This window comes from Callospermophilus lateralis, chromosome X (assembly GCF_048772815.1).
Source record: "Callospermophilus lateralis isolate mCalLat2 chromosome X, mCalLat2.hap1, whole genome shotgun sequence".
Taxonomy (NCBI): Eukaryota; Metazoa; Chordata; class Mammalia; order Rodentia; family Sciuridae; genus Callospermophilus; species Callospermophilus lateralis.
In genome coordinates, this window is record NC_135325.1 from 31,003,772 (window position 1) to 31,030,821 (window position 27,050).

A 27,050-nucleotide genomic window follows, 5' to 3' on the forward strand; every position below is an offset into this window, starting at 1 on the left:
ATGGTCCTTACCCGTTATCGGATGAGCTGACCTCAAGGCGTCAGCCTCCTGTCTTAGGTTGGTACCACTGCAATTGGATCTTACCTGTCACTGACTATCGGTCCAGTATACAGCCACACCTGTGGAGAGGTCTTTGTACCAGTGGGGGGGGTGAGGTTCTTTGCCTCACCTCTGTTGGCCCCCAAATTTTAGCTGAACGATCATGACAAGCAGAAGGAAGGAAGATACACCAAGCCAGTTGATGGCTCCTTTTGGAAAAATTATACCACCGATGACACCATCAGCATAAATACCCCAACACTACCACAAGTCGCTGCACCAACAGATCGTTCACAATGCATACAAGTGAGTTCACAATGCATATAAGTGATACATAGTCCAGGCAAGTTCTGCAAGCAGTTCAGTGATGGCTATTGCAGAAGCTGTAGATTGGTTTTATCTTTGTCTTCATGCACTGGGATGAAGATAGGAATTCTGGCTAAAGAAAAAATTATGTAACATTCCAGAAGGCACTAAAAGAAAACAATTTTCTTAACAATTTACATTATCTTGAAGAGAATTATTAAATATAATGAAAAGGAAAGGTGAAAGTAAACAAACAGATCTGTTAACCTCCTTTTTTGTTCACATATTAAAACAATCCTCAACAGCTGTTTACCCAGTTTAAATTAAACCATTTAAATCACGTGAAAAAAAAATATTTGGATCCATTTTTTCATGAGTGCTCATCATATATGACATATGGACATACGTACATTCAAACATATAACACAAAACACAAGTGTGCACACATAATATAATACATACAACACATAATAGTAAAGACCTTATAACTTTTTACAGGTGAAATTTCCATTGCAATGTTTAAAAACTCTATAGTCAAAAAACAGAACTGATCAGCAAAACATTAACCTAGGTCTGTATGAGCTCAAAAACAAAATAGAACTTCATGATGTGGGAAAGGGCAATAATAAATAGATACTGAAAAAAGCATCCTAGTTCTGTCGCAGATGTAAGGGTAGCCAAACTGGAGTTCTGGATATCAGCTGTTATGGATTTGAGCCAAATCATCTTCTTTTTGGTCTGTAGAAATCGCTTTAGTTAATCTCTCTGGAATCCAAATCGGCTGCTGTTCTTCCTGTGGAAACACACAAACAGACCCCCGACCCCAGACAATTACAGGGTCAGGACCTTTCCATTGTCCTGTTAGAATATCTTTCCAAAGTACCTTGGGCTTATGTACATTTTTTGGACACATATGCCTTTCTGCAGCACTAAGTCCTGATGAATCCAAATTTAAAAAGTTTAGAGTAAAAAGGGTTATTTTAAGTTTATCTTTGGGGAATATATTCCCCTTCTCAATTCCATCTTTTTGCTTTAATAAGTACATTTTAATAGTTTGATGAGCTCTTTCAACTATGCCTTGTCCCTGTGGATTGTATGGGATTCCTGTTATATGAGTAATGCCAAATGATGAGCAAAATTGTTTAAAAGAGGTAGAAGTATAACCAGGGTCATTATCTGTTTTTAACTGTTTTGGAACGCCCACAGTGGCAAAATTTTGTAAGCAATGAGCTATAATATCTTTAGTTTTTTCTCCGGCATGAAGGGAGCCCATCAAAAATCCAGAAGAAGTATCAACTGTAACATGCAAATATTTTAATTTTCCAAATTCTGGCAAGTGTGTGACGTCCATCTGCCAAATATGGTTAGGTATCAATCCTCTAGGATTGACTCCAAGATTAACTTGTGGTAAAAAGGTCACACAATTTTGACATTGTTTTATTATTTGTCTAGCTTGTTCCTTAGTTATTTTAAAACGCTTTTGTAAAGTATTAGCATTGACATGGAACATTTTATGAAAATGTATAGCTTCTTCTAGTGTAGAGAAAATATGTATGTCATGTGTAGTTTTATCTGCTAAATCATTGCCCAAACTAAGGGCTCCAGGCAATCCTGTATGTGCCCTGATATGTCCTATAAAGAACGGATCTTTTCTGTCCCAAATTAGACTTTGTATAGTGGAAAGCAAAGAGAAAACAGTAGAGGAAGGGGAAATCCTCAGAGCCTAACTGCCACCACCGGCTTCCCACAAGCCTCTCCACCTCCCACAATCCTCCTGCTCTTGAGGCCGATTGGCTGGGTCGCGTTGGCGGAGCCAAAAAAGTCCCCCAATGAGCAGCTCCGTGGCCTGAAAGGGCAGGGAAACAGCCCAATGAGCATCACCGCAGAGGAGCCAATCAGCTAGATGTTGCTGGGGCCGCTGTGAGCCAATCATCAGCTGGTAGTCTGAAAGTTTGCTGCGGCCCCTTTTGCTGTGGCTCTCAACAATGGGGAGAGTGGGGAAATGGAGATCTTGGGTGCTGCTTTTCTGCTTGTTATAGAGACAAGAGTGGGGGAGAGGTGCAGTGTGTAGAAGTATATGAGGAAGAGCTAATTATGGAGGTTTGTTTTGTTCCTTCTGTGGTCCTGGGGATTGAACCCAAAGCCTTACATATGCCAAGCAAATGCTGTACTACTGAGCCACTTTACCAGTCCCATGGAGATTCTCTTTCTTTCTTTTTTTCTTTCTTTCTCTTTTTTTCTTTCTTTCTTTCTTTTTAATTTTTTTAATCTTTTTTAAAGAGAGAGAGAATTTATTTATTTTTTTAGTTTTCGGCGGACAAAACATCTTTGTTTGTATGTGGTGCTGAGGATCGAACCCGGGCCGCACGCATGCCAGGCGAGCGTGCTACCGCTTGAACCACATCCCCAGCCCGAGGTTCTCTTTCTTAGTATCACTTCAGGTCCCTAGGCATGGCCCCCTTTGAATACTTTACTGCTCAGAGGCTCTGGAGCCTCGCTGTTGGAATGTACCCTTGGCTAGTTAGTATCACTCTGATCTTGAGCACAGAATTTACTTTCTTTATGACTAAGTTTTTCTATCAGTGAAGTAAGGATAATAGACTTCGTCATATAAAAATTGCCAGGTTTAAAGGAAATAAGAATATGGTAAGTTCTGATGTAGAGCTTAGTACATTTCAAGAATATAAATATTAGCTATCAATACTTTAACGACCAAGTTGTCTAGTCTGAGTTCAGTAGTGAAGTTGTGTGAGAATAATTTGCAATAACATAGTGTTTTAAATAGTTTATTTGAAAAGAATGATAAAGTGCTGGGATAGTTTTTCAAATGATGCTTGCTTATCCATTAGCATTCAGCATATCACATGAGTGCAGAGTAGTAGTTCAGAGATATTGAGAAGTCTGTAACTGAGACTTATGTTTTTAATTTTTGCTATACGGACTATTGTGATGCAAAAGATGTGTATTAGTTGAAAACAGGAAAGAGTGGGATAGGGTAGCATAACAGATATATAAATTCCTTTATCTTCTTTCAAATGTTAGCTATGGGTGACAGTTAATTAGGTTTCTGTTTGCTTCCCTTCATCCTTCTTGAATGTGTTAATGATTATGTCATAGGCTGTTGCTCCCCTCTCCTTTTCATGAGTAAAGAGGGTGATACACTTATTTTTATCTCTTAAAGACTTGGGAAGCGACATGTAACAAATGAAATTAAACCCCTATCTCTCACCCTGCACAAAACTCAACTCAAAGTAGATAAAAGACTTGGGCACCAGAACAGAGACTCTGTGCCTAATAGAAGAAAAAGTAGACCTAAATCTTCACCATGTTGGTCCTAGGATCTGATTTCCTCCTAACAAGACTCCTAAAGTGTAAGAAGTAAAATCAAGAATCAAAAACTGGGATGGATTCAAATTAAAAAGCTTCTTCTTGGCAGAGGAAACAATCAGTAACACGAAGAGAGAGCCTACAGAATGGGAGAAATCTTTATCACGTGTACCTCAGATAAGAACATTAATCTCTAGGATATATAAAGAACTCAAAAAACTTAATACCAAAAGCCCCAAATAACCCAATCAATAAATGGGCTAAGGAACTGAACAGACTTCACAGAAGAAGAAGTACAATCAGTTAACAAATATATGAAAAAAATATTCAGTGTCTCTAGCAATTAGAGAAATGCAAATCAAACAATTCCTTTCACTCTGCTCAGAATGGCAATTATCAAGAATACAAGCAACAATAAATGTTGGTGAGGATGTGGGGAAAAAGGCACATTTCATACATTTCTGCTGGGACTGCAAATTGATACAACCACTCTGGAAAGCAGTGTGGAAATTCCTCAGAAAACTTGGAATGGAACCACCATTTGACCCAGTTATCCTACTCCTTGGTTTATATCCAAAGGACTTAAAATCAGCATATTACAGTGACACATCCATATCAATGTTTATAGCAGCTCAATTCACAATAGCTAAACTATGGAACCAACCTAGTTGTCCTTCAGTGGATGAATGGGTAAAGAAAATGTGATATATACATACACATATACACAATGGAATATTACCCAGCCTCAAAGAAGAATGAAGTTATGACATTTGCTGGTGAATGGATGGAGCTAGAGAATATCATGCTAAGCTAAACAAAATAAACTAATCCCAAAAAACAAAAGGCCAAATGTTTTCTCTAATATGTAGATGCTAATTCACAATGTATGTGGGGGTGCTAGGGAAGAATAGAGTTACTTTAGATTAGGAAGAGGGGAGGGAGCACGGGGGGTGGGTAGGAAGGATAGTAGAATGATTCAGACTCACACATTACTACCCAGTGTACCTATATGACTATAATTAGAGGGATTCTACATCATGTACAACCAGAAGAATGAGAAATTATACCCCATCTATGTAAGATGTATCAAAGTGTATTCTGCTGTCATGTATAACAAATTAGAACAAATAAAAAAAATCTATTTAAAGGAAAATAAAGAATTCTCAGAAGCAGTAATTTCAGGCCTCACTGGAATGTTATTGTTCAATAACATGGGCATCTATTTTCCTACTATGCCATTTTCAGCTGTGGCATCTACCTCATAGTCTTGAGCATTACCAAAGCTCCTGCCATCTAGGTCATAACCAGATGGTAGGGAGAAGAGGGGCTGAAGCAGAGTCTGTCTTTTTGCCTTATATCCCATTGGACAGAACTGGATGAGCAGGCCATAACTGTAGGAATTGTTGCAAATCTGCCTTTTTTTTGTATAAATGTGTCCAATTAGGTTTAGGAATTCTATTAACAAAGAATATAGAGAGAATATCTGAGACATCTAGAATCTGAAGCAAGTTCCAAAATAATGTTTATATAAATATGTAAATATTAACAGTAAAGTAGACAAATACTTGTGCTTAATATATGTGTGCAATAGAACGTGGTAGGCATTTTAAAAAATATTTGTTAACTTATGGGAAAGGGAACTTAATGTTTGAGGCCAGGACTCAGAGACTTTTCAGTATACATATCCTTTTGAATTGATGATGTGTAAATTTACTTTTTAAAAATAATAAATGGAATTTAAAAACATCTGAAGGTGAGGTCTGGTATATAAGTACAGGAATAGCTATGTCATTAAGAGTCAATAATGCTTAAGGTTGTCATTTTTAGTAAGTCTTCTCTTGTTAAAAAATGTTGAAATTCAAAACAACAAAACAAAAAGTTGGTTCTTTGAATAAATAAATAAAATTGGTAAACCCTTAGTTACACTAATGAAGAGAAAGAGAGAAAAATCAAATTACTAAAATTTGGGGTGAAAAAGAAAATTCCACAATAGACACTGTTGAAATACTGATAATTTAAGAAACCATTTTGAAAATTTATACTCTAATAGAAAAATCTTGTAGACATTGACAAATGTCTATTTCCTCCGTTGAAACAGGAGGAAATAGAAAATTTAAGCAGCTTAATTTCAAGCAAGGAAATAGAAATTGCCATCAGAAACCTATCAGCTAAGAAAAGCCAAGTACCAGATGGATTCTCAGCTGAGTTCTATCAGACCTTCAAAGAAGAATTAACACCATTACTCAAAATTATTCCATGAAATAGAAAAGGAGGGAATCCTTTCAAACTCATTTTATGAAGCTATCAAAACCAGACAGCATATCAAGGAATGGAAACTTCAGACCAATATCCCTGATGAACATAGATGCAAAAAATTTTTAATAAAATTCTGGCAAATTGCATACAAAAACATATTAAAAAAATAGTACACCATGATCAAGTGGGGTTCATTCCAGGGATGCAAGGTTGGTTAAACCTACAAAAATCAATAAATAATTTAATTCATCACATCAACAGACCTCAAAAGAGAAGAATCATATGCTTATCTCAATAAATGCAGAAAAAGCATCGGACAAAATACAGCATCTACTCATGTTCAAAACATTAGAAAAACTAGGGATAACAGGAACATACCTCAACATTGTAAAAACTATATATGTTAAACCCAAGGCTAATATCATCCTAAATGGAGAAAAATTGAAAGCATTCCCTCTAAAAACTGGAACAAGACTGGAATGCCTTCTTTCACCACGTCTATTCAACATTGTCCTGGAAACTCTAGCCAGAGCATTTAGATAGAAGAAAGCAATTAAAGGGATACAAATAGAGAAGAATTCAAACTATCCCTATTTGCCGAAAACATGAGTCTGCATGTAGAAGACCCCCCAAAAAACTATTCCATAAAGCTTGTATACTCATAAATGAATTTAGCAAAGTAGCAGGATATAAAAATGACATCCATAAATCTAACTGTGTTTCTGTACATCAGTGATGAATCAACTGAAAGAGAAATTAGGGAAACAACCCCATTCACAGTAGTCTCAAAAAAGTTTTTTTTTGGAATCAGTCTAACAAAAGGGTTAAAAGACCTCTACAATCAAAATTACAGAACACTAAAGAAAGCAACTGAAGAAGACCTTAGAAGATAGAAGGATCTCCCATGTTCTTATATAGGAAGAATTAACATTTTCAACATGGCCATACTTCTAAAAGCTATATACAGATTTAATGCAATTCCTATATACAGATTTAATGCAATTCCGATTAAAATCCCAATGATGTTCTTCATAGAAATAAAAAAAGCAGTCCTGAAATTTATTTGGAAAAATAAGAGACCCAGAATAGGCAAAGCAATCCTTAGCAAGAAGTGCAAAGGAGGAGGCCTCACAATACCAGACATTAAACTATACTACAGAGCCATAGTAACAAAAACAGCATGGTATTGGCACCAAAACAGACATGTAGACCGGTGGTACAGAATAGAAGACAGAGACAAACCCATATAAATACAGTTACCTCATCTTAGACAAAGGCCCCAAAAACATACATTGGAAAAAAGATAACCACCTCAACAAATGGTGCTGGGAAAACTGGAAATTCATATGTAGCAAAATGAAGTTAATCTCGCCTCTCGCCTCATCCTGCACAAAACTGAACTCAAAAGTATATCAAGGACTTAGTCATTAGACCAGACACCTTGTGCCTAATAGAGCAAAATGTAGGCCCAAATCTACATCATGTTGTTTAGGATCCAACTTCCTTAACCAGACTCCTAAAGCTAAAGAAGTATAATTAAGAATCAACAAATGGCATGGTATCAAACTAAAAAGCTTATTCTCAGCAAAGGAAATAATCATGAATGTAAAAGAGAGCCTACAGAATGAGAGAGAATCTTTGCAACCTGCACCTCAGATTGAGAATTACTTTCCAGGCTATATTAAAAAACTCAGAAAACTTAGCACCCAAAACCAAATAACCCAGTCAATAAATGGGCAAAGGAACCGAACAGACAGTTCACAGAAGAAGAAGTACAATCAATCAACACACACAAAAATGTTCAACATCTCTAGTGATTAGAGAAATGAAAATTTAAAAATATCTTGAGATTCCATCTGTAGTCAGAATCGCAGTTATCAAGAATATAAGTAATAGTAAATGCTGGTGAGGATGTGGGGAGAAAGGCACTCATACATTGCTGGTGGGACTGCAAATTAGTGCAACTAAGGAGTATGGACATTATTTAGAAAACTTGAAATGACACTGCCATTTGACCCAGTTATCCCACTCCTTGGTCTATACCCAAAGGACTTAAAATCAGCATACTACAGTAATGCAGCCATATCAATGTTTATACCAGCTCAAATCACAATAGCTACACTGTGGAACTAACCTAGATGCCCTTCAACAGATGAATGGATAAAGAAAATGTGGTATATGTATGATGGAATATTTCTCAGCCTTAAAGAAGAATGAAATTATGACATTTGCTGGTGAATGGATGGAGCTGGAGACTATCGTGCTAAGTGAAATAAGCCAATCCCCAAGAAAACGAGGGCTAAATGTAGCACGCTCGCCTGGCATGTGTGCAGCCTGGGTTCGATCCTCGGCACCACATACAAAAACAAAGATGTTGTGTCTACCAATAACTAAAAAATAAATATTAAAATTCATTTTCTCTCTCTCTCTCTCTCTCAAAAAAAAAAAAGATATTTTTAGATAATATCAGGTGAAGGAATTGCTGAGTACTTGGAAAGGTCCAGATTTTTGTTCTGATTTATGAGGTGTGTTTCTGGAAGGGTATTATTAACTTTTACCATGTGGATATTTTTAGGTCCCTTTTCTCCTCCTTAAAGAAATCAGATGGTCAATACATTTATTTTTTTATTATTCTGGAAATTCAAAGCAGTGAATAAACTAATCATAGACTTAATCGAGAGGTATACTCACATGTTGTAATTCAACAATTATTTTTGTGTGTTATTACATGTTATATGTACTGTACATAATTGCATGATATGTCACTTTACTCATAATGTAGAATGAAACACTCTTAAGTGGGTGACAATAGTGGTAGTTTGACAGAAACACCTTTTCCTGATTTTATCTGGATTTCTATAATGTCCTTTTACTGATGTATTTCAGAAGCAGCAGTAGTAATCTATAGTTGCATAGTTTATCACCTCTAGGAGTATCTGAATATGAAGTTGTTAAAATATATATGGAGTTTGTGGGGTAAGAAAGTTTGAAAATGGTACAGGGTTGGAGTAGGGTAGGCAAAAAGAAGTGGACCTAAGTATCAAGAGCAAATAATTAATTGGAGGTTTAGGAACAGGAAGCATAATAATAAATCACAGTGCTTGAAGAGTGGTTTGTTAGAGTTTGTAAACAAGTCAAGATGGCGCCTGGCATTTTGCAGAAGGAGTGGTTTGTGAAGTAACGCCAGGGAGCCATTAAGTGTGGAGATTCCTTATTGGTTGACTGCTGTATCTAGTTTGTTAATTAAGATAAGCTGTGTGTAATGTATATATACCCCTCCGGTCCTACAATAAATGGCTCCCACTCCTGTATCAATCTACACAAGTTCCTCGTCACCACCCCCCCCCCCACCCCCCGGTTATTTTGCTGCAGCCGGACTGGGGCAGTGGTTTTTGTTTAGGGTTATGAGTTGGGGTGACAGCAATTCAGGCACATCAAGTGGTAGTGATGCTATAATACGCTATTCATTGCAATTGGGAAATGATATTTAAGAAGAAAAGGAGAATGGTTACAAGAAAAGTGGTAGGGGAAAACAGCAGTAATTTGATTAGATGTGTAGGGATAAAGAAATGCTTTGAATTGTTGCTGTTAATGATGAGGAAACTTTTTGAACAGGGCAAAATCTTAATTATTGCTTGATCAATTTTTAAGATTATGTTTGGTGTCTAGATGGGAAAAGTCCAGTATGTTGTTGAGAGTTAAAAGCTTTTTTAGACTTGTTAGTATGGAGGCTTATTGAAGACTGGAGTTGTCTTCACTCCTTTTTTCTTTTCTGTTGTTTTGATAAGGAGTATTTAAACGAAATTTATAGGGCCCAAAAGTGACTCTTGGTATCTTTGGTTAAGAGTAAAGGTAATGAAGTTGGAGTCAAAGAAGAAAGAGGAGTTAGAAAGGCGTTAAAGTTAGAAAACAGCAGAAAACAAATGATGTGGAGGAAAATAAAAATTATTTTAAGAAAGCAGGATTCACCCTGCTTTGATTTGTGATGTCTAGCAGTTGCATTCATGACTAAGTGTTCATTAATTAGTGACTAGCATAATACTGTGTAAAATACACATAACAAAAAACTTACCATCTTAACCATTTTATTTGTGTAGTTCACTGTTGTTAAATACATTCTCATTGTTGTGCTGCCAGTTTCCAGAACACTTTTTATCTTCAAAACTGAAACCCCAAAATACTTGTAATATTCATCCCCTTTAAATAAGAAAGGTTCTTCTTTTCCTTCTAAAATAATAGGTTGAGCACCCCAAATCTGAAAATCCAAAATCCAAAATCCTGAATTTTTTGATCACTGATAGGACATTCCATGTAGAAAATTCTATACCTGACCTCCTGTGAAGGGTTGTAGACAAAATGAAGCTGTATTAAAAATATTGTATAAAATCACTTTCAGTCTATGTGTATAAAGTGTATATGGAACAAATGAATTTTTTGTTTATATTTGGGTGCCATTCCCTAACATTATATACATGTAAACATTTCAGAATGTGAAAATATCTGAAATTGGAAATATTTTGGTCCCAAGAATTTTGGATAAAGGCTACTCAACCTATAGTAGTGTTGAAATTATGTATTGACTGGTCTTTTATTGAGAAACGTGTGAATTTTAAAAACCATGATTCTTAAAAATCTATATTTTTTCTTGTATGATTATTTTTTTAAAAAAATGTTTATTTTTTAGTTTTAGGTGGACACAATATTTTACATTTATGTGGTGCTGAGGATTGAACCCAGTGCCTCATGCATGCTAGGCAAGCACTCTACCACTGAGCCACAACCCCAGCCCCTCTTGTATGATTCTTAATGGGCTTTTAGAATCATAGAAGGTCAAAAATAGAGCTTAGTATGATATCCCAGGTAAGAAGTCTCATTCCTTTCTCTCACTCAAATAGCTTCATACTTAAGTTCTTTGCATAGTATGAGCCAAAGATGGCCCATTTAATTGTGGGCATGGTTTAAGGTTTCTTCCTCTCTGATTGAACTCAATTATGTTTGTTCTTTTTTTGTGTGTGTGTACTGGGGAGTGAACCCAGGGGTACTTAACCACTGAGCCACATTCCCGGCCCTCTTTATTTTTAATTTTAACACATGGTCTCAATAAGTTGGTTAGGCTGGCTTTGAACTCAGATCCTCCTATCTCAGCCTCTAGAGCTGCTGGAATTACAAACCACTGTGCCCAGATATGCTTGCTTTTAAGTTAATACCCATACAGCGATCTGATATTTGAAACTACCCAAAATGTAATTAGTATTCTCTCCTAAGTGATAGCTTTTTAAATATTTGAGTACAACATCTCCTGTGATTCTCTTCAGTTATACTCAGTTAAAAGAAAAAAATGAGGGCACTGGAATTGAACCAAGTGTTTTGTGCATGGTAAGCATGTGATCTGCCACTGAGCTATACATACACTCTCAGTCCCCAGATAATTTTCATGTGACAATTTATTTTCACATCCTTCACCAAATGGTAGCCCTTTATTTTGTTATAGCCTGATAAAATGTAATACTGAGAACAGAGGATAATGTTAGCCATCTGATCATATTAGACTTTGGTGAGCTGATTATGGTTGTTGATCTGTATAATATACTTTATTAATTTGTGTCACGAATACTTTTTTAGTAGGCATATTTCATGGGTGACACATTGATTTGTAATCTGCTTAAATCCCTTAATCTGTTTTAAGGTGTTTTTAGATGGCTACTAAACCATCTTGCATGGGGTATTTAAATCTATATTTAAAATTTTTCTACTATTTATAATGTCACCTAGCTATTTCAGTTAACCTTTTCATTGAAAAATAATGCCTATGTCTAAAAATTCTAAAATATTAACAGTACATTAATTTAGTTAGGCATTGACTATATTCATCATATAATATTAATACTTAACATTTTAAAAATAAATTAGTTATCTGTGTTCATGAGCTCTAAATTTTATCTGGCAAGGATTAGCTATAGAGGATAATGTAATGTTATTACCAATAGCTATAAACAGTTATTGTTCTGGGATAACTGATTTTTCAAGTAATAAAAATAAAGCAGAACCTGGCATGTAGATGCATGCCTATAATCCAAGCTGCTCCAGAGACTAAGGCGGAGGATTGCAAGGCTTTTTCAAAATAAAAAATAATAAAAAAAGCTAGGAATGTAGCTCAATGGTAAAGCATCCCTGGATTCTGTCTCCAGTACTGGGGGAGGGGGAGCAATTGAGAGGGGAGCAAAGGAGATGCCAAACACAAATTACAGTGAATGTTATAGAAAATGGCGCTAAGATGGGAGGAATACCTGACTGGGAGGATCTTTGTTTACTCTCCTGTGCTTTTAGTATTTAATGATAAACTTTCCTTCTAAATGTGTTTTTGTAGTAGATAGTGAAGATTACAGATGTGTGGCGCACCAGTTACAGGATATAACAATGATTTTGGTGTGGTGGGTATTGCTTGTTCCCATTACAAGATATTAATAATTTTGTGGACTTTTCACTTATAAACTTAAGAAATTTACTTTCTTAATACTTAATAAATGGATTGAATATTCAGTTGTTTTAAGCCTTAAAAATATCTATATTTGCACTGTCCAAAATGGTAACTGTTAGCAATATGTTTATTTTCATGTAAATAAGTGTTCAGTGGAACATTTAAAAAAATTCAGTTGTTTATTGCATTACCCATGTTTAACCTGCTTAAGAGCCACCCATTTCTACTGGCTATCACAATGGACATCACAGATTATAGGCATTGCAGAAAGTTCTTTGTAGAATGATCGTTGATCTAGTGTACAGGTGATTTTCATCTTACTATCCTTACACTGAAGGTATAGGATGGATTCTAGGGGAAAGCATAATAATTCTTTAATGATTGTTACATAAAGAGAAATGATATAGGTTAGTAATAAAAAATCTAGGAAAGCGATTAACAAAGTTTTTATATGTGCCTACTGTAGAGTTTCTATTTTTAAGACTTATTTTATAGTTTAGTCATTTTTCTCTCCAGTTATGTACAAGCATACACTCTATATGGGGATGATTTTATTTGTGCATATGCCAAATAAAAAATACAAGCAAGAAGGAGGTTTCACTGTGCTGCCTAGGCTAGTCTCAAACTCCAGGACTCAAGCGCTCCCCTCCCCCCAACAGCTGGGGCTACAAGGGTGTGCCACCACATCTTGCTTAAAAGTAACCCTTTTAAAAGGAAATATTTTTGGTTTATAGTGATTCCAAAAGCTTGGTCTGGTGACCAGTGCCAATCCAGTAATAAGGAAAATGTTTTGAGAAAAAGGAAAAAGAAGTTTTAGTGCTTTGCTAGTAGAGGAGAAACACAGTAGACTCCTGTCCCAGATGCTGTGATTCTGACTGCCAGTGGGAAACAGTAGGCTTTCAAAGAGTGAGATACAAAGGCTGCACTACAGCTGTGCCTTATCATTTATAGCCTTGAGAGAAAGCTGTTTTTTTTTTTTTTTTTTAAAAGAACTTCAGGTGCCCAAAGTCTGGATTCCTTCATTCGTATGGTCCATGAGCCCAAGGACAGATAACTTGGCCTCAGACAGGAGAAGGTTACATGCTTCCTTCATGGTTAGGGAAGGGGAGAGGGAAAAGGAGGAAAAGAACAAGTCAGTTTTAAAGTAAGTTGCAGAGGCAGAGCAGCATTGGTTATATTCAAACCATGAAATGGACCCCTTTTATAATAGGTGTTTACCAGACCTTTGTTCTAAGTCTAATCCTATATCTTATATGTTTACCATTAGCCCTTTGAATAAAAAAAATTATAAAAATACTGTGTTTTTAGTGGTATTGGAAACTATCTTGTTATTTATTTTCCTTTGTGCATTAAAAATTATGTTAGGATTTGATCTGATATCAAAATTACCTTAAACATGCCAAATACATTCATGAAATTTTACTTAAATTATAACATAATATGCTTAGAAATTTTATTCTGCCTTTTTACTCATTTTGATCTTGTTTGATATTTGGCTTTGTCAGCATCATCTTTCAACATTGATGTCTATTTAGTAGGTATGTAGTGACTTTGTGGGGAAATTGTTAAGAATCTGTTAATCCAACCAGAAGTGTAGGGTAGGTGAATTTAAATCCACTCTTTCTCATTTTTAGCTGGTGTTATGTTTTATAATAATTAGAGGTATGTATGATATTAATAATTTCAAGCATGTTCCTTTATATTTTGAGAAAGGGAATATAAGCAACAGGTAACCATGGTAGTGGTATGGCATCAAGGGTGGTAGGAAGAAGTATAGGATGTTGGCATCTTTTTTTGCTTAAATCGTTAAAGAAAATTTCTTTGTGATTTTATGGAAACAGAAGCTTTCTTACTTTGCAAGCAAAGGAGAAACACAGGGGACTAGGGGCTGTGTCTCTCATGATTTTATCTTGAATACTTTCACCATCATTTGCTTATAAATTTAATGTTAATCAGCTCTAAGAAGTTGTCAGGAATAACTAAGTTTCTAAATATTTTAATGAGTTAAAACAGACAACTATTTTAAGGAATCTTTTATTTACAATATCATTATTAGCTTTAGAAAGTCATTTTATTTAATGTAAAATTAGGAATTGTCATTCTGTGGCCTAATTTTCTGAATTTCTCTCATTATAAAGCTCTGTAATAAACTGTATTTTGTACTCTAACCATCTGCCAGATAAGAATTATATATGCCTTAAATAAAGAAGATCTTGTAATTTCATGCTTCCAAATTATAGTAATTTCTGAGACTTCAGTGTAGCACTCAGACTCTTTTAATTATAGAGAAGGAGAGTGATTAGTTTTCAGTGATTGTGATTTGGTATGTATGTACATTGAGATAGCTAAGGGTGGGGAACTGAAGACAGATCTTTTAGAAATTTTAGGCTTTAAGCATGAGAGGATCAGCCCAAATTTGTGTAGTATGGGTTTCCAAACTTGCTTGGGTAAATTGCAGGTTATACATTTTGAAACTGTCCATAAAAAGGTACATATTTCATAGGTGAGGAAAAACGAAGGCCTCCTAAGTAGGTACTCATCTCAAGAAAACTCTGAAAATGGTTGTAAAACAATTTTTTTTTATTATTATGGAAGCTATGAGTTCCTTTCTTCATGTGAACCAAACTTAGGAGTGTATCTATAGAGATTTGAAAAATCACACACATTTCTTACTTTAATGATGCCAGGACATATATAACAGAGCAACAGTGGTGTGGAGTATTTAGTTGTTAGCAGGGAAATTTGGACAACATTATTGGGCAGCTTGAAAGAGTTGGCTCAGTAGTAGAGTGCTCCCAGGTTCAATCCTAGCACATACTAAAAACAAAAAACCAGAACCGAGAGAGGATACACTCCTCAGTGTCTGCAGCATATGACAATTGGAGTTTATATAGTTAGGCTATAGAACTCTGTTCTGTGTCATTCATTTTTCTCCTTGCAGTCTCCTGAATTGTGCTTTTTAAAAAAGGGGGTGGGGAGAGAATTGATACCTTTATGGAATTGTTGTTTTTTTCCTTTGGAGGAGTAAAAGCCAGAGTGAGTATATAAGCTTGTATTGGAGTCTAGGTAAGATTAGGAATGGAGTTAGAGGTGGTATGTTTGAAGTATATCACAAAGAGAAGATAAACAAAAGGTTGTCTATGGTAACTTAAATCTGGTAGGTTCTGGCAAAAAGCCAGTTCAGTATAAATGCTATTTTTATTACTCTAGAGATTTTACAAATTCTCACATAATTCAATATGTTTCTTCCTGCCTGTGGGAAAGATGGATGATGTTTGTATTTGAGGGTAGGTTTGTTTATGTCAACAGGGACCACAATAATAATTTAGATTTTCAATTTAAGAATAAAGTTATCAAGTGTTCCTACATTATTTGATTTGGCCAGTATTGTTTGCATTTTATAGATGGAAAAATCACTTAGACCATACATAACTAGTGGGTCTTTTAATAAATACTTAGTTAAGGAAGTTATTCCTTCTGAAGAACACTACAATGAATATGTCTGAAATAGAAGTGAAACATATAGATATAGACTTCTTAGGTTATTGAATGGAGGATATATGCATTATCTCAGGAAGGATATCCATGTTGGGATTTTATCTTTGTCTTAAATATTTGTATTTTTTATTTCTAGGCTGTTCGCTGCTACGAATCTCTAATCTTAAAAGCTGAAGGAAAAGTGGAGTCTGATTTCTTTTGTCAATTAGGTCACTTCAACCTCTTATTGGAAGATTATCCAAAAGGTAATTTTTTTCCCTTGTTAATTTCTATTTGATTAATATATATGTTTAAGGTAACTGTAATTATACCCTATTGAAGGGTACTACCATTTTTACTTCTAAGAAATCATAAGCTCATGAACATTGTAAACAGAAAGAAAAGTGGATAGATGGAGAAAGTTGTGTAATTCTGTGTAAATCATCAATAAGTTATCCCTTCAGTAAAACTTACAACCTCCTACATATGCAATGTCATTTCGGTCTGTCTTGTTAAAAATCCTTCCCTTTAAAAAGGTTCTGCCATAGTAGAAAGTGAGCCATTTTTCTCATTGGAGGTGGTCTGAGAAGTTCCTGGAGAGGGGGACCTCAACTCAGGGAAAGTGGGGTTCTTAACAAACTTTGCAAAAATGAATTCAAGGATGTGTCAATCAGGAGATACATAACAGATTTACTTAGGAAAGCAGAGACATATTCTAGGAGAATGTGGAGTATCGCGAATGACAAATGTTTCTGGGATAAAGCAAGGAATACACATTTAAGGAAGCATGTGGCCATCTCAAAAGCAAGAGGTAGAAACCCTTTGGCCTGGGCCATTAATTTTTACAGAGGGAAGGTAGCTAGGGACTGGAATAGAGGTGGAACCGGGCCAGGTTAGGTGATTTTGTGCTTATTTTTCTAATGCTTGCTTGCCCGTTGTCAGCTCCTATTATGTTACTTTTTGCAGACATGGAAGCAGGTCAAATGCATAGGCTGGGTTGCTGATGAGTTGTTGGTTATGCATTTTAGGGTTCAAGGCATTTTCTTGCATTCCGGTGACTTAAGGGCACTTTCTTTTGAGACTCCGTGTCCCTTCTTTTTTCTGTATCCCCAAATTCTTATCTCAGTTTGATATAGGTATTTGTACATTGGTGGGTACTTTGGCAAGGTTACACAGACTCAGCCTTCTTTATCTTGGCTTTAAAGCCTGTCCACATTAGTTTGAAAATATTTGAATGAAAATCTGATATGTAGTGATGTTGTAAGGTAGATAAAACAGAGATATTGGTTAGATATGAGCTGGAACCTTAAATAAAACCAGACTTTTATTCATTTGAAATTTTTTTCTTTAAGAAATGAGTTAAATGACTGAAAATAATTGGTCTTAAAGACATGCCTTTTTCATGGTATCAAGTTGCCAACTCATACAATTACTCACTTAGGAAATTAATAGTACCTTCAGATAACCCCTACCTTCATACCAATGGAAGAATCCACAGCAAAGGAAAACTTAACTTACAAGCATAGGAACATCTTAAACTTTTGATAATAGTAAACATCTTGATGTGCAGTAGATTCGTAATTCAGGCTATCAGCGAGTGCCTTTAGTAGGCAGAACACATGATAGTTTCAGGGCTAGAGTGAAGGATTGTTGGTATTTCATGTTGATGTTTTATTATACCACTTGAAAATGTGATTTTAGTATGAAAGATGCATATTTGAAGTTAGACTTATTTCCCAGTTTAGCTGTACTATTTATAGCTTTAGATTATATAAATATCTTTGAGTTTCCGTGTTCTAATCTATAAAGACAGGGGAGGGTAGATAATAGCTCAGGGGCTTGTGATTATTATGTGATACTAGTTAGTACTTAAGAAAATGGCTTCAGTTCAACAGGATAATAGGTATTAATAATTACTTAACACTCCAGTTAAAACTGTTAACTTAAAAGGAGCTATTATACCACAAATATATAGAATGCTATGCAATCTAATTTTTTAGTGCTACACCTTTATGTATTTTGAGAGCATACTAATTTGACAGCAGATAAACAGAGTCTAAGACTTGAAAATTGGGTGTACATTTGGGGCTATATGTCCTTTCTCCTTAGTGGTTATCTAGGGATATATCTTTTAGCTTTTAAAACATTATTTTTTTAATGGATTTAGATATATTTTCCAATGTAAAAAGTTTGGCTATGAAGATAATAAAGAATTCACGGATATTTGGAGGGTTTTTTTTGGGGGGGGGAATAAGTAGAGTGTTGGGCATGTGGCAGTTAGGCTATGTTGGCAAACTAGCTGATGGGATTGATCTAGTAAAGTGGGAGGAGGAGGAGGATAGCCTAAGGATCTAAGTACTTGAAAAGATGTGCTCCCTAGACCCATTTACTATTATATAGATGAACTGGCCATTGATAGGTAGGAAGTAGCTTGATTAGTTTGTAATAGTAGGAAGAGGAAGGAGAGAGTGGATATAGAGGTATACAAAGGTATTTCAGTATATTTTAATATTTCAAGCTGGTGGCTTCTGTTTACTAAGATGTGAGCGTCTATTTAGTGTTTTGAATTTTCCCTGAGACTTTTTGGGCTACATTCCTTCCCTCTTAAAAAAAAAAAAAAATCCTGTTAAAATGTGAACTAGTGAATTCTTTCTGTGAATTCCCTTCATCTTTCTAAAAGTCTGAAACTAGAACCAGTTTCTAATAGCACACTCCCCTCCCCCATGTACTCACCCACACTCAAGCCACCACCACCACCACCACCACCACATTAGTTGCCTCAGGCTGCTTTTTCTTTCTTTCTTTGGGACCTGTATAAGATAAGAGAACCACCAAACCCAGGCAAATAAATGTTTATTTTTAGACAACACATTATAAACCATAACTTTTTGAAAGTAAACATGAACCATACAATGAACATGTAATTCTATGAACAAACTGCTTTAGGTATTTTTATGTAGGGGACTTATGACCTTGTTATTCTGAAGACAGTTCTTCAATATGTGTTCTGATTTGTTGTTGTCTCCTTTGTATAAAAGCCCAGTGTTTGTCTGAGTTGAGTTCCTTGTAAAAAGCTGCTTCTGCTTCTGCAATACTAAATGGTAGAACCTGTTTGTGCACATTTTGGACTGCGGTTTTTCTATATTTATTTTGATCTTGTCTGCTTCCTGTCTTATAGGAATACCTAAAAATTTTTGGTCTACAAATGTTATACTTTGGTTATCATTACTATTATGAATTTATTCATTCATTTCCCCCCACCTGTCATTTCAGATGAATTTGAAGCAGAAGGGAAAAAGACTTTCTAAAATATTTTCCTAACCTTTCTGTCTGGTAATAGGCACAGGGAGTTTAAAAACATTTCTGTCACTTGATTTTGCTTCTAGGAATTTATTATTAAAAGCAGTTGGATAGGAGATTCTGGGAAAATGGGGCTCAGTGCACTAGGCCTAATGCTGTAGGTTGGATTCTCTGAGAAGGAGTGTAGCCTGTAAGGAATATTTTAGTAGGAAATTACCTTTAGGATTAACACCCATGGAAGGTGGAGAACAGAACCAGGATTGGACAGAGGGAGAAACTAAGCTGTGACAGACTTGGCCAACTCCATGGGGAGCTTTGGAGCCTTTCAGAGCTGTCCCAAGTTGGGCCAAGATGGCCAGACTCATATTCTGTACTGATTTGATAATGAATGTGAGCCAGCCTGGGAAGAAGTTTGAACTTGGATAAGACAGCTCTCTGCAGCTGAGGCACCTCTTGTAGGAACTCATAGCTAGAAGCTGTCAGGTGGGCATAACTCCCAACAGTTCTTCCTTGAAAATGGATTTGAATGGTTCTTTGGAGTTTCTATCATACCTCCTTTCTACTTTGAACTACACAGCAAAACCCATTAACCTCTATTGAACCAAACAACTAATGTGGCTGTCAGACTGCCTTAAGCAATGGAGACAGTACAGTAATTTCTCCAGGTTGGAAGACAACCTGAGAGACAGAACCCCAGGTTGAAGGACAAGGATATATATTTAGATCTTTAGAAAATATGTGTAATAAATTATAGGAGCAAAAAGCCACTGAGTTAAATTAGTTGCTTAGAAAAATCAAGTAGTTAAGAACACAGAAAATATTATGAAAATAAAAACAATGATGTCATTGTTACACGAGAGATAGTAAGTAACTCCAAAATAATGAATATTTTCTTTATTTCAATATGTTAAGCTGGATGTTCCCCAATTATAAATCTTTGAAATTCTGGTCAGTGAATAGGTTTTTCTCGCTTTTTTCCTCCTTTCAAGTAATTTTTCCCCCTTCTTCTTTGCTGATTTGTCACTTCTGGGCTAAATAGGATTTAGGTATTTAGGGTCCTAAGCAGTTATAAATGCTGGGAGTTACTAATGTGGAGAAGTCAGAGTTTGGTATGAGCTTTCTTTTGGTCTTTCTTATATCAAACAACAGTACTCTATCCTGAGATATTTATAGTATAGAAGCATAAAATGCATGCTGTTTAATGATAGATGTTGAGTTTGGTTTCTACAAAATTATTTCCCTAATTTTCTTTTAAGAACTTAAGAAAAATCTAGTTATGACAGACTAAAAATGTTTTTCATGGATAGTTAGTTAACTGAAAGATTAGAAATAAGGACTATGCTTAGGTTAAAGGAATTTTACTAGAGAGACTTTGGCAGTGCTTACTTCTATAGCCTTTAGAGTTTTAATATTAATAATTGTTTTGAATTAGTAAACAAAATATATTAGGATCTTAAAATTAAATGCCAGTCCAAATGGAGGTGAAGTATAATTATTGAGAAAATATGTAAATGAGTGGAAAGATAAATGATCGTGGAAGAAATGGCTCATTTACAATCTGTTGCTGTAATTTAGAGTGTCAGCTCTTTATGACTTTGAATTTGAGGGTTTGTATTTATTTCTTGGCATACCATGTTGTTGTATGGATGCCCTGTTTCTCCCAACTGGTAATCACATGGGTTTCTTGTGCTTCAGTTTGAGTTACTTTGGAAGGCATCTTACTATTTCCCTAAGGGCTCCCAAATTGTGAAAGGGAACTTTATGACGTCAGGTGATATATATTATTAATCAGAATATTGAAAATATACCCTCCAAATTTATTGAAATTCTATAGCATCATTAAAAGGACAGTCTCCAGGTTTGGTATGGTGACTACACAAAATTGTCAAGAGACGTGGCCTTCTATTAATTAGGATGTTTTTAGACACAAATATCAAAGATTTCATTGTAGCCTACACAATAAGTAGATTCATTACCATGCATAATTGGAAGTTTGTAGATTGGTTGTGCTATGGATGCAATTTCAAGTCTAGAAGGATCCAGCTATTTTCCATCTATTTGTGGTCTTCTCTGGACTTAAAAATCCCTTGTGGTGACAGTTGGTGATATATGCTTCCTTGTTCACATTTCCTCTCCAATCAATGGTGGAGGATGGAAGTGGGTTTGAAATGGATGTTGGAATATCATTCATGCCATTCATTTCACAAATTCTTGTCTGACTGTTCTTTCATTGCTCGTTTGATAATTTGGTTTACTTTTCCTTTGGGAAGACAATTAATGACTTTATGACTAGCTACACTTATACATAAAGAAATAGGAAACAGGGAACTGAAAAAATTATTCACAGTCTCATTTCCTTCTAGTGTAGGTTGGTTGACATCATCTTCATGGGAAAAAAGCAAACATTATTCAAATGAAAAAGTTACTTGTTCACATATATAATTATGTGTTTGTATAGTTTTTTTCCCCTACCTCTGTTTTGCTGTGGTGGGGGATCCAGTCTAGGACCTTGCACTTGCAAGGAAAACACTGTTCCACTGAGCTATATCCCTAGCCCCAATGCTTCTCTTTCTGAACATATTCAGAAAGTTCTTTATGTGGCATTCACATATATGTTTATTAATAAATCATCTGGCAATATTAATTATGGTGTTTTAGAAAATGTTAATTTCCATTTTTGGTTCATGTTCAGTCTCATATTTAATCAGGAGATTATGTTTTATTTACCATTTTGTTGAAGAAGCAACGTGATCACTAGTGAGTGTGAAGATGCAGCATGTTGCAAAATTTCTTTACTGGTTTCCAGTCCTTAATACTTTTTTTTTTCCTTTAAATTGAGCAATGTATTATATATAAGGAGAGCGTTCAGAATATATATGTACCATGTAAAGACTATTACAACTGATACCCACTTAACTGCTATACTTAAGAATTGGAATGGTAGTTGGTACCCCTAGCTTGTGTTCTCTCTAGTTATATCCTCCTCCTTTCCTCCATTCATAAAACCTGTGTCTGACTGTGCTGTTCTGTGTTCTCTTGGTTTTCTTTTTCTATCCTACTTTATTTTTTTTTTTTTTCATCTTTAAAGGGCACAATAGTAATACCCTTCAGTGAGATACTGTTTAATTTTGAAAAACTGAGCAGCAAGCCCAAATGCAATTATATTAGGAAAGGGCCTTATTGTTATAATTAGAGGAGGGTCTCAGCAAAGTAAAACTATAAACAATACACTCCGTGTCATAGTTTGACTTCTGTTTTCTCAGCAGTTTACAAGAGCCCCTTTGGGGGAACACAGTGGGCTATGGTATATATGGACCCTGGCAAAGATGATACCCAGAGTTAGGACATTTGATAAGACTAATGGGGACTGAATACTAGAAAATCTGTCAGGAATATGATCAGAGGAAGTGAGCAGTTCAGAAGCAGTACACAGCAGAGCACTTAACACTTGTGTGGGATAAGATGAGAGCCATCAGATCATCTATTTTTGGTGGAGGGGAAAAAATAGGAACTTAATCAGAACATGGTCAAGAAAAGCCAAGCCCAGAGAAAAATCTGGACCAGGCTTATCCAGATATTCAGTTTTCAGGTTAAGAAGAGGTTAGAAGGGGGCTGGTTGTGGTGGTACATACCTATAATCCCAAATCCCAGCCCGGTCTTTTTTAGTTGTGTATGGACACAATATTTATTTTTTAGTGTTTATGTGATTGTGAGGATTGAACCCAGTGCTTCATACATGCTAGGCGCTCTATCACTGAACCACAACTGCAGTCCCCCAGCCCTATCATTGATAATGTTAGAGTTTCTCTAATAGAGTTTCTTCAATTTTTGTTTCAATCCTTTTTGTTTACTTTTGGGGGGAGATTTCTTTATTCTCTTTTCTTCTGCTTATTGAGTTATTCACTTATCCTTTCATACTTTGTTCTCTGAATTCTGTTTTATTTTTCTAGAGCATCCTGTTTGATCTCCTCTCCTCCTTGAAGGCAATGTTTTCCCCTAATCTAAGATGAAGACCAGCAGTTTTTTAAACGTAATTTTTTCCTTGCATGGTCTTTTTCTTTTTTATCTTTTTGTTACATTTTTCTAATTATGTCTCTTATTGGTAAGAGACTTCCTTTAGATGTCTGGCAGTTCTTAGCCTTTCATATTTTAAGATTGTAAAACCTGAGAACTGGAAACATTGGAGCACATGGGTGGGACTTTTAAAATATCATCTACCTAGATTTTTGTTGGAGAATCTGTATCTTTTTGGTCAGATTGTCTAAAAATATGTCAAGGATTGAGTAAGGTAGTTGAGGGAACTGACTACTTCTCAGTTTTTATCCTAGTCCTCCTCAATTTTAATCTGTGAATTATAAACCAAAAGTTAAAAAAAAATCCTCTACAGCTGATTATCAGAAAATATTATTTCAAGTTTGAAGACAGCCTGCACAACATAGAGAGTCCCTCTCTCAAAATATTTTTTTTTTTAAACAAGTTGTTTACTGAACTAATTCCCTACTGATTGGAAATGCTACCTATATTCTTTGCTAATTCTTATATATACCCCAAGGTTTTGTTTTGAGGTTTTGGTTATTTTCTATTCCTATTGTAATTATTTTATAATAGTTTCAGTATCTGATGGAACATATTCTTTTCATTACTTAACATGTTTGTCTTAACTGTCTTTCCTTCCCTATTTAATTTTATGAAAGTATTTCAGGTAATATAGGCAGTTTGCTTTTATTGTATGCATGTCTGAAGTTAATAAATTGATTCATCTGTGAAACTCCCTGGTGTATTAGAATGTATGTAGAACGCTGCCACTTCTGGCTTAATTCTATAGCCCTTTTACTGCCTTGGTCTTGAGAGTACTGCTTAGTGTACTAGCTATACTTGGAAGATCAACTGGGGATCTTTTAAATGTATAAATTTTCAGCCTCTAATAGATAATGACTTATTTGGGATGGGATGAGATGTGCTCATCAGTTTCTTTTTCAATAAAAGGTATATTCAAAGGCCAGGTGCAGTGGCGCACGCCTGTAATCCCAACCAAGGTTGAGACAGGAGGATCAAAGCCAGCCTCAGCAACCTCCAGTTTGCTAAGCAAGTCAGTGAGACCCTGTCTCTGAATAAATTACACAAATGGGCTGGGGATGTGTCTCAGTGGTTGAATTCCTCTGAGTTCAATCCCTGATAATGCCCCCCGCGGGCCCCCCCCCCCATTTCTACCAATTATAATGTACATATGTAACTTTTAGTTTTCATTTTTTCCTCACTTTATTGAAGCTTTTTAGGTTGACAGGAGCTACTTTTTTTCTGAGCCTTTTTATACCTTGAGATAGATTTAGGGGTATAGGTTGTCCTATTTTGAAATAGAATTGGAGTAAGGCAGTGGGCTGTTGGTTTTTTGATGGAATGAAAGGAAACGTCAAAAAAGAAATAATTCCTTTTGGGGTTAATCCTAATCATTCTCGGCAGTTGGGTCCCTTGTGAGAATAAATAATCTATTACATTTTGGAATAACCTTGGGGAATCATAATCCTCTATTAGTTTTGTTTCCTGAGGAAGGTCAAGTTGATCCAAGGGGTTAACCTAAATTATGTTCGGTTGTAGGTCTAAGATTTGACCATGGTTCTTGTCCTTGAACTTCTGACTAGGGAGGAGCCAAATTTTTCACTTGTTGGGTATTTGAAATATCATTATCTGCATGGAGGTGGATGTGATGGGAGGCTTTTTAGAATGTTTCTTAAAGCATATATTATTGATTTTGAAATGAAACATAATCATGACTCATAATTATTTCCACTTTTCCCCTTTTCCAGCATTATCTGCATACCAGAGGTACTACAGTTTACAATCTGACTACTGGAAGGTTAGTACATATTTGCATGCCTGTTGGTTTTGTTAGCAGATTATTGCCAATTATACTAAAAATGAATTGAACTCTTGCCTTTTTAATTGCATGAAAATATTACTTCTAGAGAAAAGGGCTTGGAAAAAGAAAAATGAGTATTTTGTTTGTCCTACCTTATTTGAACCACCTTGTATTTTATTAAAATGTTAGATTTAGTCTAACATCTTTTACTAGCCAAAGATGAGCCTAAGTGAGAAAGTTTGAGTCAAGCATGATCAACCAACCAACCAACCAACCAACTAGCAGTAACAAAATGATTCTTTGTTTTCTTGTTTTAAATTGGTACCTAGGAGTAAAAAAAGGTTGAAGATGGGTTTATCAGTCTAAAACAGGAAGGTGTAAAGAGAAATTTATGGAATCTTTCTTGGTATAGTCTGTCTATATTTGGAGCTCTGAGGAGGGCAGAATCTATTTAAAAAGATATACCCAAATGAAAAACTGAATAATGAATGAATCATTCACTTTCATATCTTAGTTTAAATAATCTTTCATATCATGTTTACTATTAAATATAAGCTTATTAATCAGTAGGGTTTTTTATCTGAATTTAAATTTTGGTTTTTTAATGGATTTTATTTTTCTATTGTGTAGTTTTTAAACTTTTTGATTTGTATAAGTTTTAGATATAGGTACTTATTCTAGACAAGACTGGCTTTGTCTGGGAGAGTCCTTCAGTAATCATTTTGTTCAGAGAGACTGTGTAGACGTTTTAGAAATATATTTAGTCATTTTTTTAGTCATTTTTTCGTGTGTGTTCGTGTATGGTGCTGGGGATCGAACCTAGGACCTCACACATGTTATGGAAGCTCTTTACTATGGAGCTGTGTCCATAGTAAATTTTTTAAAACTATATTGAAAATAATCTTCTGTAGTCTGTGGCTTTTGTGTCTGTCTGTCTTTCTCTCTCTTTTTTTGTTGGTGCTAGGGATTATCTTTTTTTTTTTTTTTAAAGCTTTATGAGTTGTAATTTACATGCTATAAAATGCAACTATGTAAATCAGTAATTCTTTTTGGGGGGGTTGCCAGGGATTGAATTCAGGGGTGCTCTACCACTGAGCCACATTCCCAGCCCTATTTTTATTTTATTTAGAGTCAGAGTCTCACTGAGTTGCTTTGTGCCTTGCTTTTGCTGAGGCTGGCTTTGAACTTGTGATTCTCTTGCCTCAGCCTCCTGAGTTGCTAGGATTAGCAAATCCTCAGAGTTATACAGACATCACCATAATCTTATTTTACATGTTCATTTCTCTCCAGAATGAAACCTCATGCCCACCCTTAGCCCCTAACAACCACTCATCTGTTTTCTGTTTTCCATCTTTTGATATTTGTCTTTCCTGGACATTTCATGTAAATGGAATAATAATATAATATGTAGTCTTTTGTTACTGGCTCCTTTCCTTAGCACATGTTTTTTTTGTTTCATCAATGTTATAGCATGAATATTTTGTTCTTTCTTATTTCTTACTAATATTCCACTTTATGGGTATACCATATTTTATCTATCCATTTTATTAATGGGTATTTGGGTTTTTTTTTGTTTGTTTGTTTGTTTGATTATAGTTATCAGGATCGAACCCAGGGCCACTTTACCACTGAGCCACATCCCCAGCCTTTTAAAATTTTTTTATTTAGAGCAGGGTCTCACTGAGTTGCTTAGGGCCTCATAAGTTGCCGAGGCTCGCTTTGAACTTGTGATCCTCCTGCCTCAGCCTTCTGAGCCACTTGGTTTGGGTTGGTTTTTACATTTTGATTATTGTGAATAATGCTTCTGTGAACATTTGTGTACAAGTTTTTGAATAGAAATAATGTTTTTAGTTTTCTTAGATAGGAGTAGAATTATTGGGTTGTTGGGTAAATCTATATTTAACATTTTGAGAAACTGCCAGAACTTTTCCCAGTGTAACTGAACAATTTTCTATCCTTGGCAGCAACATATGAGGGTTCCTCTTTTTTCATATCTTGTTCAACACTTGT

General features: G+C 35.4%; 1 protein-coding gene across 9 annotated transcripts in view; it reads left to right on the forward strand.

Moving 5' to 3' along the window:
• The window catches only part of Kdm6a (lysine demethylase 6A), a 226,386-nt gene that overhangs the window by 81,054 nt on the left and 118,282 nt on the right, over window positions 1-27,050 (forward strand). For all 9 annotated transcript variants that reach the window (XM_077106930.1, XM_077106923.1, XM_077106926.1 and 6 more), the window contains exons 3-4: window positions 16,041-16,149; window positions 24,988-25,037. In XM_077106930.1, the coding sequence (XP_076963045.1) occupies window positions 16,041-16,149; window positions 24,988-25,037 (159 nt within the window). The remainder of the gene's footprint in view (window positions 1-16,040; window positions 16,150-24,987; window positions 25,038-27,050) is intronic.